Source organism: Apostichopus japonicus, chromosome 12 (genome assembly GCF_037975245.1).
Source record: "Apostichopus japonicus isolate 1M-3 chromosome 12, ASM3797524v1, whole genome shotgun sequence".
Lineage (NCBI taxonomy): Eukaryota > Metazoa > Echinodermata > Holothuroidea > Aspidochirotida > Stichopodidae > Apostichopus > Apostichopus japonicus.
The window spans coordinates 25,816,664-25,829,824 of record NC_092572.1 but is presented as its reverse complement, the minus strand read 5'-3'; the positions used below and the strand labels follow the sequence as shown (position 1 = coordinate 25,829,824).

General features: G+C 37.0%; 1 protein-coding gene across 1 annotated transcript in view; it reads right to left on the bottom strand.

Moving 5' to 3' along the window:
* LOC139977139 (alpha-2,8-sialyltransferase 8B-like) overlaps positions 1–4,406 on the bottom strand; it is a 40,799-nt gene extending 36,393 nt beyond the window's left edge. The window contains exon 1 of the mRNA XM_071986251.1: positions 4,104–4,406. Coding sequence (XP_071842352.1) covers positions 4,104–4,285 — 182 coding nt within the window. The 5' untranslated portion in view covers positions 4,286–4,406. The remainder of the gene's footprint in view (positions 1–4,103) is intronic.
* Positions 4,407–13,161: the final 8,755 nt, after the last annotated feature.

Sequence of the window (13,161 nt, the reverse complement as noted above, 5' to 3'; positions counted from 1 at the left end):
CTGTATGGGTGCCACTTTCGTTAGCAAGTTTGGAACAGCATAATTGAGACGTGTATTCCCATTATTTCAGCAAATTCAGCTGAGGAATACTTTTAACGTTTTCGTTCTATTATTGCAGGAATGAAAACTACGAAGTGCATATACTGTTAGTTCTTTGTTTTTACAATGGGGTATAGTTTATACCTATTGTAAAAATGACAACGATCCATTGCGTAAAATAAAGTTCGTGACAGTTTTTCCGCTTTGAAGAAATTCGGAATACGGCAATATCGGGATATTTTCGAGGTATATTACTTTCTTGTGAGCTCAGAATTCATCAAGAGGTCAACAGTATCTGCAGAACTCATATCAACAAAACATTTCCAAGATATCTTACAAGGAATTGAACATTGGCTTATACCCTGTTCTGATGAGGTCATCCATCAAACCTCAGTACAGATTTGTATTCTGGTCACTCGATACACACAGAGAACACAGTTACTATTGTAGATCGGTTACATGTGATATTAGGATTACAGTAAGAACTGAGAATCATGCTGCCGATTTATCAGCACAATCCAGTATTTATTGTGATCAGGGGCGGACTGGGTCTTAAAACCGGCCCGGGCAGTTTTTTCACCTAGACCGGCCCATTATTCATTGATATGTTACTTACTAGTGGTCGCCGTCCTGGGTGAGGGGTCTAATGAGAGGTGTCGCCCTCCCCATTGTGATTTTTCTTAAGTTAATGAATGCCTATAGGCATTCATTAACTTAAAAAACATCTATTGATGCAAAATGGTGCTATATTTCTCAATTTTGTAGGTAACAATAATTCTTTAAAAAAGACCCAAAATTAATTTCCAGAAGCAACATTTGATTAAACTGAGGAAAGTTTAAAACGTAAACGAAAATAGGCAAAAATATATGTTTTAGACTGGATTTTAATTAGTTTTTCAAGCATTTTGTGACAACATGCTTGGAATTTTTTTTAAAAGACCTAATAAAATCCACTAAAATATATATATTCAATAACACGACCCCATGCCTTGTCTATGAGAGTAGGAGCCAACGCAGTTCGCTGCTTCTGGCAGCCATACCATCAATGGTATTTTTTCCCTTCAAACGGTTTTTTAGTCTCTTCAATGCAGCGAAAGAACGTTCACATGCCACCTGTGACACTGGTAGCGTTACCAGCAGCTTGTAAGCAAGCTCAATGCTCTCGTAAGTATCGGTGAAAAGGTTCAACTCGAGGAGAACCTAGTAGCAGCAGAGATCGAGGACAGTCTTTACATGACTGATTTCCACAGTTAAAATATATAATTCTACACAGCCCGTCTGTATTCTTTTAACTACTGTGAAAATGGGCTGTAAATTTTACCAGGCTCCCCAGCCCACCGGCCCATCGGGCCACCGGCCCACCGGACATAGCCCAAATGCCCGTGTGGCCAGTCCGCCACAGACTGTGGTACAAAACTTTAAGATTTACATGGGGTGCTGTAATCTCTATGTGAAACGGCTGTTTTGGTTTCAAGATACAAGGCCGTTCTGCGTGTTTTGTACTCATGAACACAATCCTTTGAATTTCCAAATTAATAACAAAATTTTATCATTGTTTATTCAAATTATTTTAACTCTCTTTTGTTTTAAACAGGAAACAACTGTGTTATGTCTGTGTCGTTAGTACGGAAACATCATTCCCTTACAACTAAGTTACAATTAAGTGTAAATTCAAATTTTACTGTAGGTAAGCAAAAATTATTTCCTTGTTCATATATGTTATACATTTTAACACAGAGTTTAGCTATATATATATACACGTTAAGTGCTTCAAACCGTAGATATAAATCGAAACCACACACGAGCTTCCAGTCAAATAGCCAATTATGTGATAATGATTAATGAAATGAAAGCGAAACTTTTCAGATACCAACTGTTAGTAAGACATAAAAATCAATATGTCCAAAAAGATATCCCTTCCCACTCAACTAGAGCTATTAAATTTGCTACCTTCATCTAATCACAGTTATGATAGAGTCCTTAAATATAGGCACGATGCTTTGTGAATGCATCTGGCAACTAAAAGATCAGTTCATTTGACCTGAGAATGCTTTTTTCTTCTTCTTAATAAAATGAATTCGCCATGGGAAAAGAATATTTCTACGAAAGGTTGACATTTTATGAAATCCAGATTACAAAGAGCTTTAACAGTATAGGTTAACATCCGAATTGTATCATATTTGAAGAATACATAAACAAAGAAATTATAATATACAGGGGCGAATCCAGGATTTTGCCAAGGAAGGGGTTGATCAGGCGGGTATCCAGGATTTTCTAAACTTGGTGGCGAGAATTACTATCTAAGCGCCGCTATCGGTTGGCGCGGAGCGTACAAGAATTGTTTGGTTTTGATACCTCCTTTCCTAAAGATCACTGGAAATGGCACTTCCAGAGCATGAGAATGACCAACCCGATGTACACTTTGGCCTGAGAACCAAGTATTCCCCAATAGTTTTTTTTTCCATCCAAAACCTGTTTTGAAGATTGCCACCCATCCCACATCATGTTCGACCTACAATACCCGTCAGTTCCACTTTCAAGGTTCTAACCCCATTATTTGTTTAGTATATTAAAATTCACATTTTTCGTTAAATTTACTTCAAAACCTACCCATAATGTTGAGACTCCAATTCCAATCGAATACATTTTTTCCAACTGAGTGTAGATGTGTCTGGAGGGGCCTCGAGGGGTGCACGGCCTTTTAGGGGAGTGGGGGTTGGGGGGTGTGGGTAATAAAACAGTGGTGTTCATTTGTTAAACGTTGTCTAGTATCTGTGCAGGAGTGGGCAGTAGAAAACATAATAGATTATAACGTTGCAGACAGTTTGACATCAAAGCTGGACCCCACCATTTGTTGGCCGGGAACTATGTTGCGAAAAGGCAGGCCAGCTTATAACATTTACCAGCAGAAATGACACCTCCTAGCCGTGTAGATAAATAGGGTTTCCGTGTACACTCTAAGCAAAATTAAAATGACGTTGGTAACTATATAAAGCGAAGCGCCACCATCATTTGGCGCAGAGCGCAGGAAATTTTACAAAATGACAACCCAATAGCAGCCAAAATGGCAGCACCAGTGCCTCTGCAGAGACCCCCAACAGTCATAATTACAAGCATACTGGGCAACAGAACCCCTTATGATATTTAAGTGGAGTTTTCGTGTTCACTCTCAGCAAAATTGAAATGACTGGAATGGTAACATTTGCAAGTTTGTTGATGCTTGGGCGACTAGTGACGGCCGTCCCAGGGGTAAGGTGTAAGAGGAAGGTGTGTCCCTTGGTCAAATCACTCAAATAACAATCTTCAACTCGATCCAGTGTAGATCTATAAGGGCTTTGTTTGGATCCTGCGAAATAGGAGGGCATTGCGTACAAAAGAGGTTTTTTTTAATTCAGAAAAATCAAGAGGGATTAAACCCCCAACCCCCCCCCCCCCCCTGGATCCGCCCATGATAAAGGAAAGTAGAAGCTTTCGGAGAACATCTGACATGGTCACAGCGCAGTGTACCCAATAAGGAGTAACGAGTAGATTTTACAGCTAGGTCAACCTTCGAATTGTATCACATTTGAGCTTGAAGGATACATGAACAAGGATATTATAATTTAGGATAGTATAGTTTCGAAGAACATCTAACATGGTCACAACACAGTGTGTACTTTGGTGTAACAAGTGAGGAAGGTTTTAGCCGATCAAACTTGGTTACATGTTTAACTTGATGGCAACCTGATTTACATTTCATTATTCTGTGTATTACTTATTAAATACAACTTAATTGAATGAAGGCTAAACCACGTAATCAAAAGTCCGCGTTATAGAGAAATGCGATAGCAGGAAATCTCTACTCTGTGAGTAGAATGCATGAGAACTATTACTGTGCAGCACTAAAGCTTAAGCTTGAACATGATAAATAATAATAATAATGATGATTTAATATCCACAGAAATATACCAAAATAGTTTTGTAGTTTAATTGTCTAATCTTTAAAATGATAGTTATTATAAATAGTAGAACATTAACGAGTATCATGCTTTGCATAATGACAGACACGTACGTACTCTGCTTACCTATCACATACTTCATCACACATTTTGCCAACATCAAAGACACGCCCTATGTCCATCACTTGACGAGTGTTTGTCGTTGAAATTGCTGTGTTATTCCACCAACGCTGTATGATTATATATAAAGTCAGTACAAACACAGACCAAGTTAAAACCACCGTAGCTCGGATAAAAACTCTCGGCATATTTAATACAGTTAAGTAATGATTCAAAGAACTGCTGTACCATCCGTAACGTCACATGTAGTAATAACACTTTCAAAATGGCAACATACGTTTTCAACATATGGACTAACAATATCAATATCAAAGGATGACAGTACCAAAGGTCAGTAGCCTAGGAGAAAGTGACAAGGTGATTCGGTAATCATATGCATGCATGCTATATTTATATAGTATTATCATACCAGCAAAATTGAAGCAAGTGCTATTGTCTGGAAAGCTTTGTTCTCATGATCGTACAAGAATTATCGAGACGCTTATTTGAATATAATCCTATCTATTTAGATATAAACCGAAGACGACGCTATTATTTTTTACACAAATCAAAACTTAGTTAAACAATTACTGACTGTGATGATTCTTAGACGCAATTGCTACGCACCAGGCTAGCTGTGTCGCATATGAAAGTTTGTTTTCTAACATAGTCTATGTTGGCACATTATAGAACGCAATAAAGATAGGTAAATATGTTACCACTGATGTTTTCATGATCATTATTTAGCAGAAATAATTAACTTAATTTACCTTTTCTCTGTTGTTTTGAGGTAGTTTAGGCTGCATAAGTTGTGCCCGAATCTGTCCATACCAATTACAAATATTGTAAGTACACAAGGCATGTAGTAAAATGCATCACAGCCAAATCAATAGTTAAGTCGTAGGCTGATACCCAATACTATAGTGTGATCTACTTGAAAGGATGCACAAGTTTTGATATGGTATAGAACAACAAAGGCCCCTGTTATCAGATAAGGATGCATTGCTATAGAACTTTTAATGTTTGAGAAATGACCCGTAAAACAGCCGAGGTCCATTTAGGTAGAGTGACTGGACTGTATAGTCTAATACAAAGACCATTTGGTTAGTTTGGTTCAAAACAGAAAAAGGAAAACAAATGTCTTTCATTGTCTCAAATGACATTATTTACAGTGTAGTAATTCTAATTTGCTAAGGACATATGGTCTTGAATGTCCAGAAGGGGTGCTTTGTTGTTTATATGAAGTTCAAAGAACATGTTTTGGATGGATAATCAGATTTTTATATAATAAAGGATTATCATTAATTTTAGAAGAGACAAGCGTCATCAATTAAAATTACTGAACTATAGAGTGAATACACAGACTACGAGGTCTGTTCCTTAGATGCAACACAAAATTCAATGGAGCATAATTAAGTCTCAAATGACATGTTTACAGTATGTTACAAATTTCAAAAGGAGAAATTGTTTGAATTTCATCCAAAAATGATCTGTTGTTTATCTGTTGCTGATTGTGTTATAAGGATGACAGTGACTTCAAGACCTACAATGAGGCTTCGACGACATCATTTGCAATAAAGCAATACTCCATTGAATTAATCTAGTTTAAACACCGGAATATGTATATATTTATTACAAATACTCAATTGTTTCACATTTTTCTTTGTCTATAACGTACCCAAAGTTACAATTCTGCCTAAATTCATTCTATAAAGGGTTGCAGTAGGGCTGGTTTCAGATTTGTTTTCATGTGACGTCAGAATTCCGTACAGTAATTTTCTCCGACGTCACGAAAGTGGTGTCACTCACTGTCATAACTCGTTCTGGGATAACCCCCTAAAGAATTGTACTGATTGCTTAACGTATGGACTTAATTTGATGCTAATTATTCAGCCATGGTTTTGTGCATCTTTAAGCATTACGTAATCATGTATTATTAACGAGTATCGGAATTCTGTCGGCATGAGGGTATAAGTAGAACCGTAAAGCCACGTCCTCTCTCTCTTTTCTATCTCGGGCTTGAACCGAACACAAGCAAACCCCTAATTTGCTCTTTTTTAATGATGAAATGTTAGGCAGAATTTTAGTTCAAAAGAAAAGGAATCAGTATATCAACCAGTTTCCACCTTCATTGAGATGACATTGACTCATTACTTTACTTATTAAATTGGGTGTTTTTGGTACTTTTATAGATGGCAAAAGAGGCAGGGAAGGAGCTAAATTAAAGCTGAACGAGGAAGAAAGAAAGAGAACGTATAACTTACAAAAGGAAAAGGCCGACGCTCGTATAGAGACATGCCATAAAAAGAAAGAACATTCATTTTTTTGTACCATAAACGTTGACAGAACCCTCAACGAAACATATATATTATATACTAGAACCATAAGAAAGAAAGGATGCCATATGAAGCATACACGAAATAGACGTGAAAGTTTAAAAGAATATATAAAGAAAAGATGATTCTATGTTCTATGTAACCGATATTAGTTTTATTGTTGTTGTTTATAATTATATTGAACATTTGAAACGCATAAACGCTCTCTGTCCGTCTTTACGCGCCGTTGTCGACTGCTCTCTTAAAAGAATCCGTGACACTCACCATGTTAAGAAGGAAGATCAAGACGAATCTGCAACTTTCGCCTGTATGTAGTCAGCAAAATATTAATATTTGGGAAAACGTAAAAAGCAGTGTGTGTCGTTAAAGTCACCCGACCCGACACACACAGAGAACACAGTTGCTACTGGATTAATTTATAAACCTTTAGAATTGTGTGATAAAATTGGAACCTTCGGGGTGTTGGTATCTGCTATCATTAAACCAACTGCAGTTTATACGAAGGCTGAACATTTCTTAAAGGAATCTCAATCTACTATAGCAAAGATCTTGAATATTGTAGTGGACGTTTGACTTGAGGAATAAATTGTTCTGGTTCATTTCCGAGAACTTCTCTGTTTACTGTAGATAAATGATCTTTACACTTTGTTTTCTTACAGAGGGTACCGTTATCTCTGTGATCCTGAATTTCAAGAGAGGTTACAAGTTCATGCTATTACTATAGTAGATAATAACTTGCTACTTACATACTGAGTAAAACTAAATTAACATTCCCCTATCTCTAGAGTCATACTCATAGCTATTTATATGAGGCCAATGCATTTGTTATGGCACGACGATCCTATTCACTAAGCAAAAATACATCTCCTGACATTTTGTTAAAGGTGGTGGGGGGGGGGAGTGGTATGTGTGGCAAATATATGCGGTACGTGGGTGGGAAATATTTTTAAACTTTGGCGATCTCAGATGATAAGCTCATAAGTCTAATTAGGTAGCAAGCAATGAATTGATCATTTTCCTGGTATATATATATCAAAAAAATATCAAGCGTTTCATGTTACTCAACAAATCTGGCTTTAGAAGGGTGCTCTATTTCTTACCTGATTAGATTAAGCAATACCAACTATATCATATAGCAGCTACTACTATCCTTCGCAGTTATTATATACATGTATAAGTAGCCTTCTTTTGTGTGCACATTTTTGCCATTTTGTTTCTTATTCACTTCCTATATAACGTGCTATAAAAGTATATGTACACAGTTCTTTTTAGTGAAAAAAATGTGCACTGGCTTGTGCGATACTCAGTCCGACTTTTCATCTGCAGAAGAGTTTAATATGGGCACACCAGTAAGGTGTGTGTGTGGGGGGGGGGGCGGTTAGGGAAATTACAGGGAGTATTTACAACTCTTAAATTGGTATTGGCCACCCACCAAAGTCCAAATCTATGAACTCCCTACCAACGCCCTGCCCTCACTGTCGGTTGACTCCTCGGGCATGGACATGCTAGGTGACAATTGAAAAGTTTTCAGTGCCATATTTTCAATGTTGAGCAAGTGTTAAGGACATCAGATTTGGAGTAGCAAATAAAATATTCTCAGGCAAATTGATAATTGACAATCATATACCCTAGGGTTTTTGTAGTGGATGACATATGTGGTAAAGTTGGGGTTAGAGCTTAATAATACAATTCCTCTATAATCGTAGGTATTGACTTCATATGGTCACCATTGTAATGTTTTCAGTGTAACAACCTTCATTCACTCCTTTAAGTAACAGGTATTCCCTATACTTCCCTTCCTCAGCAACCGCAAGCCACTTCAAACTAAAGATCTAGCTAAGTGGCTGTGGAGTAGGGTTTTGGGGCTTTCCTTGCTGTTCTAAAAAATGGTAGCCTAAAGTTTCGTGTTACTAGTTACTACTGCAACTTACGTGTAATGAATTGTAATGGTGATACTTGAGTGATAGTGATAGGCTCTAAAGTCTAAGTACTACTGTAAATAGTAGTAGTCCTACCAGGGAGTTGTCATCACAACTCCCTGGTCCAATACTACTGCATACTGCGTTGTAGCCATCTTTGATCACCTTCGCTTGAAAAGAAATCACCAAACCTACTGTGAAAGTTAATATTGAGAGTGACTTAAAATATGATATGGACAGTCCAATCATTCTGATGCAGTTTGTTTTATTTCAATGCACAATGAAAGTGCCTTTATGCTTGGTATGTTATGGATCATGTATGCACTTATAACAGTACAGTTAACAATTGAAATGGAAATAACTGTCTGAAAATTGCCCTTTAGTCATTGTTGTCTAATCATTTCCAGTAGCTGGAGTACTACTCAGTCTAGCACACAAACACTAGGACTATCATGGCCTGCACTGACAATCCCATGTTCAAAGACATTCACAAATCTATGAAGGACAAAGGGCATTGTAGTCAAAGCCTTAGTGGTCTTGTGGAGCCAGATTCACTGATAAAACATTTTACCTATAGGTTTGCAGGTTAAAGAAAGCGAACTGAAAGCGTGAAAATTAAAGATAAAATAAAAAATATATATAAAAGACAGAAGGAAACAACTTTGGCTCATATTCAGCTATTTTGTGGTACTATAAGATTTCAAGGCCAGAAGTCTGCCCAAATTAAACATTTTATGTTGATGCAATCCTCTGTTTCATGTAATTTTTAAAGTGAACTGTCACATATTGGTATTGTCTTATATGCATAATAGACCCATCCGTTAATGGTTCATCCACCTGTCCTACTTTTGAATATATTTGTTTACTCACAATTGAAATATTATGTAGCATCTTGCCATTCCAAACGCTTTGTATTCAATCCTCTTGGATTACATTACACAAGTAAAACCCTTTGCGTACGTTAACAAACTGTGACAATTAAAATAGCATGTAGCATGTCTTTATTTGTTTTTGTGCTTCTGTAATCTTTCGTAGATTATGTAGGCAACCAGATGGAACAAGATGGAAAATTTAGTTAATTCACTTTGTAGTACATTTCCCTATCCTTGTCTTCTTTTTACATTAGACTGGAGAGGAATGGTTTTTTTTCAAAGTTTTAAACACTTCTTCTAATTTGGAACAAGTACTTTCAATTAGTGTTGCGCCGATAATCGTTTTCAATATCGGTATCGGCCGATATTTGCAATATCGGCAGCATATTGGTATCGGTAAAATTTTGCCTAATTGCCGATAACAGCAAGCCGATATTGAACTTTTTTTCACAGCAGAGCTACTTATTTATACTTGCAATGATTTGTTAATCTGCCCAAGACGATCCATTTCTTTAGCGTCAGTTAAACTCTTATTCATTTTCGATTAATATCCATGGAAACCTGACCCTCCGTAACCTCTAAAACACGTCTACGGCGCGCGAATATAACCAATGACCTTCGTGAACCTTGGCCTACACATAGCATTAGTGCAGCATGTATACACTGTACTGTACTAACCATTCATTTTCTCAAAGGCCTCCGTGAAAACCTTGAACATGATGCATAACTGCACTTTTAATTTTCCGCGAACACACTGCCGATTTCCCGCCGGTGTTCGCCCAGCGAACACGCCGAGCACGCGAGCATAAAGGCGTAGTGTCCAGGGGCCCGCCTTAGGGCCTTGGTGGGGTCATGGGGTAGAACCCCTTGTGGGGATCCTGGGGGATAAAGCCCCGAAAAATTGGCTTTTTTTTGCGTGTCTGGCGATAAAAAAAAAAATCGCAGTTGAGTATGCAAAATAATTTTCTTATTTAAATTGTCACGAAACAGATGAAAATTTTAAAATGACAAGTTAGAGTAGCTATATTATATTATAAAATGAAAAGAGATTTAATCTGTCTTTCAATCTTTAAAAAGTGCAACTTACAAAACTTCCGATATTATGAAACAAACAACGTTCAGCAAAGCCCTGTCTCTAGACTGCCTAACAATGAATAGCGTGCACAATGCGTACATTTTTACAACTGCGGTGTTTAACCCTATACCCAACTACCGCCGTACATGTGCTGCGAATTTTCCCAGGTACCTTCCCAAACACACTGTAAGCTCATCCCCTGTGTAACACCTGTTTGTTAACATTTTTTGGCAAGTTGCCAGGGAACTTTTCAGTTACGTGAGATCCGTAACCGCCGAGGTGGTTAGGCTATTTGCTATACAATTAACTATGGTAGGATATTATTTTTTCCGTATTTTTGGAAATTCTAGAAAATACTTTCTTTTTTCCCCCGCTTAAAAACAGATGTGGTCTTACGGTATATTCATAAATGGATGCACTAGAGCCTTGTTTACATGACATTAGTTGCATTTAGTACGATATGCCAGTTTTGCGTGAATTTTTCGAAAGTGTTTTGTTCGATCTTTCGTAATATTTGAAAGGTGTACCACCTTACTTTCCGTACACAATTGGTCATTTCTCTACTGATTTTCAGTTTTTTTCTTCTCTATACGGTCAAGTGAATAAGTTGTACATTGAGTATAAACTCAATAAATTATCATTTTTACATTGTGATCGACAGTTCGTAACCTAATTAAGATGCAATTTTGCAAGCATACGTTAACACTATAGCTACTTGTAAGTCTTTACGATGTTAAGGCTCACATTTACTGCGTCCATTTTATTATCGCGTGCAGCGCTGCAGTGAAAAAGATTCTGGTTGGATTTCAATTATAATTCTCTTTTTCAAAATCAGGAAAAAAGTCATTCTTTTCAATTTAGGACAAAAGGAAAACAAAACTCCATATTTTGTTGTTTACTTGAAGATGTATTTGTGAATGTATGCATGACTAAAAGTACGATTTTGCCTTCATTTTGTCTGTTAAAAAATATCGGTATCGTATCGGTATCGGACCGATATTGGGATGATAATATCGGATATCGGCCAAAACCGATATTGGTGATATCGGCGCAACACTACTTTCAATTTCATTGTTTGTTTCCCATGATTGAACCTTATACTTTAGAAGAGGGGCTGGAAAATTGTCCAATTTACATTGGATTTGTACCTAAGGCGAGGGGCTATGCATCACCCGTCCTTCTTTGTGGCTGACCTGTCCATTGAGGTCAAGGTTGTAGCAGTCCTTGATATATCACGTTTACCATCTATAAACTAAATGAACCTACTCCAAAACATCTTTCTCGTAATCGCTGACCTTACACCTCATTCACCCCTGGTATGCAGTGAACCAATGCATCTGTCTTGCAAAAAGGGGGAGGGAAGAATCCTGCCCACCCATTAACAGTGTTAGATATTTCATTTACTAATGTTACCCAACTTTAAAACACCTTTCCCGTTTTCTTCAATCTCTACCCTTACCCGTTCTCCATCTCCTTAACATTCAATAACAAGTTTGCCTATATATAATGTTTCACCACTCAAAATCATTTTTCCTAATTGTGTCCATCCTCTCTTACCCCGCCCGCTACATCCCTGGCACGCACTGAAGCAATCCAAAATCATATTGGGAGATGCCTCTTTTATTGATTGCATAATTTTGTTTCTTTTACACCAGATATAGACCTTCAAAACAGTGCTCAATCTGATAACACTAAATATATGTAGAGGATAATATACACCTCATTTTTTTGTTGGGAGGGGGGGAGCTGTGAATCATTTCCATTTGTTTTATGCAACTAGGGGGGGGGGGATTTGCTGCCCTTCCTTTCCTCTATTGGTGATCTGCACATTAACTTCAAAGATGGCATTACAAGATATCTCACAAATAACTTTGCCATATATGATGTTACGCCACTCCAAAACATGTTACCCTTGGGAGCTTCTTCCCTTAATAATTGCATTAATTTTGTTTCTATCACACCAGATGAAGACCAGCCTCGAACATTAATGCCATATCTGGAAACGCTTAATATATGGAGAGGTTAACATACACCCCATTGGGTTGGGGGCCGTAAATTCTTTCTCTTTGTTTTTTCATGCTGTTGAGAGGAGGGGGTGTGCTGCCCTTCCTTTATTTATGTGTAGACTGTACATTACATCAAAGTTAGTATTATTGGATATTTCACTACAATAAATTTATTCTTGGATATTTCTTAATATTCTTGGATATTTCACTACAAAACTTTGCCTTTACATAATATAACACAACTCCGATACATTTTTCTCTGTGTGTCTAGCCCCACCCTTACCTCCCCTCCTCCAATCCTTGCATGCAGTGAAGCAATGTAAAATAACATTGAAAGCTGCCTCCTTCATCTATTGCATTTCTTATCTTTATATATATCTTTGAAACATTAATGCCATAACTGATAACACAATATCTATGTAGAGGTTATATATATATATATATATATATATATATATATATATATATATATATATATATATATATATATATATATATATATATATATATATATAGTCCAAAAGTCCAAAGAGTCCAAAAGTCCAAATTTAATCATCTCCTCTACCACTTGTGCATTTGGTAAGCTGTAGCCTCAAATCATGGCAGTACACTAGGAAATTCTAAGATGGAAAACTGGGTCAGCTCCAACTTATACAGCTTATCTCACATGAAAGTAGCCCCGGTGCTGAAAACAATAACCTTCTCACTAACTCAAGTTCATAACTGGAATGCACTTTTTCAATATCTTTGTCCTGAGTGAACAGAAAAATGGGGTTAAAATTCAATTTCAATAAGCCAACATGGTCCCTCCCAACGACTATATTATGACAATGTAGCGTAGCAAATAAGTAGCAACTAAGTTCCACTATAAACTATT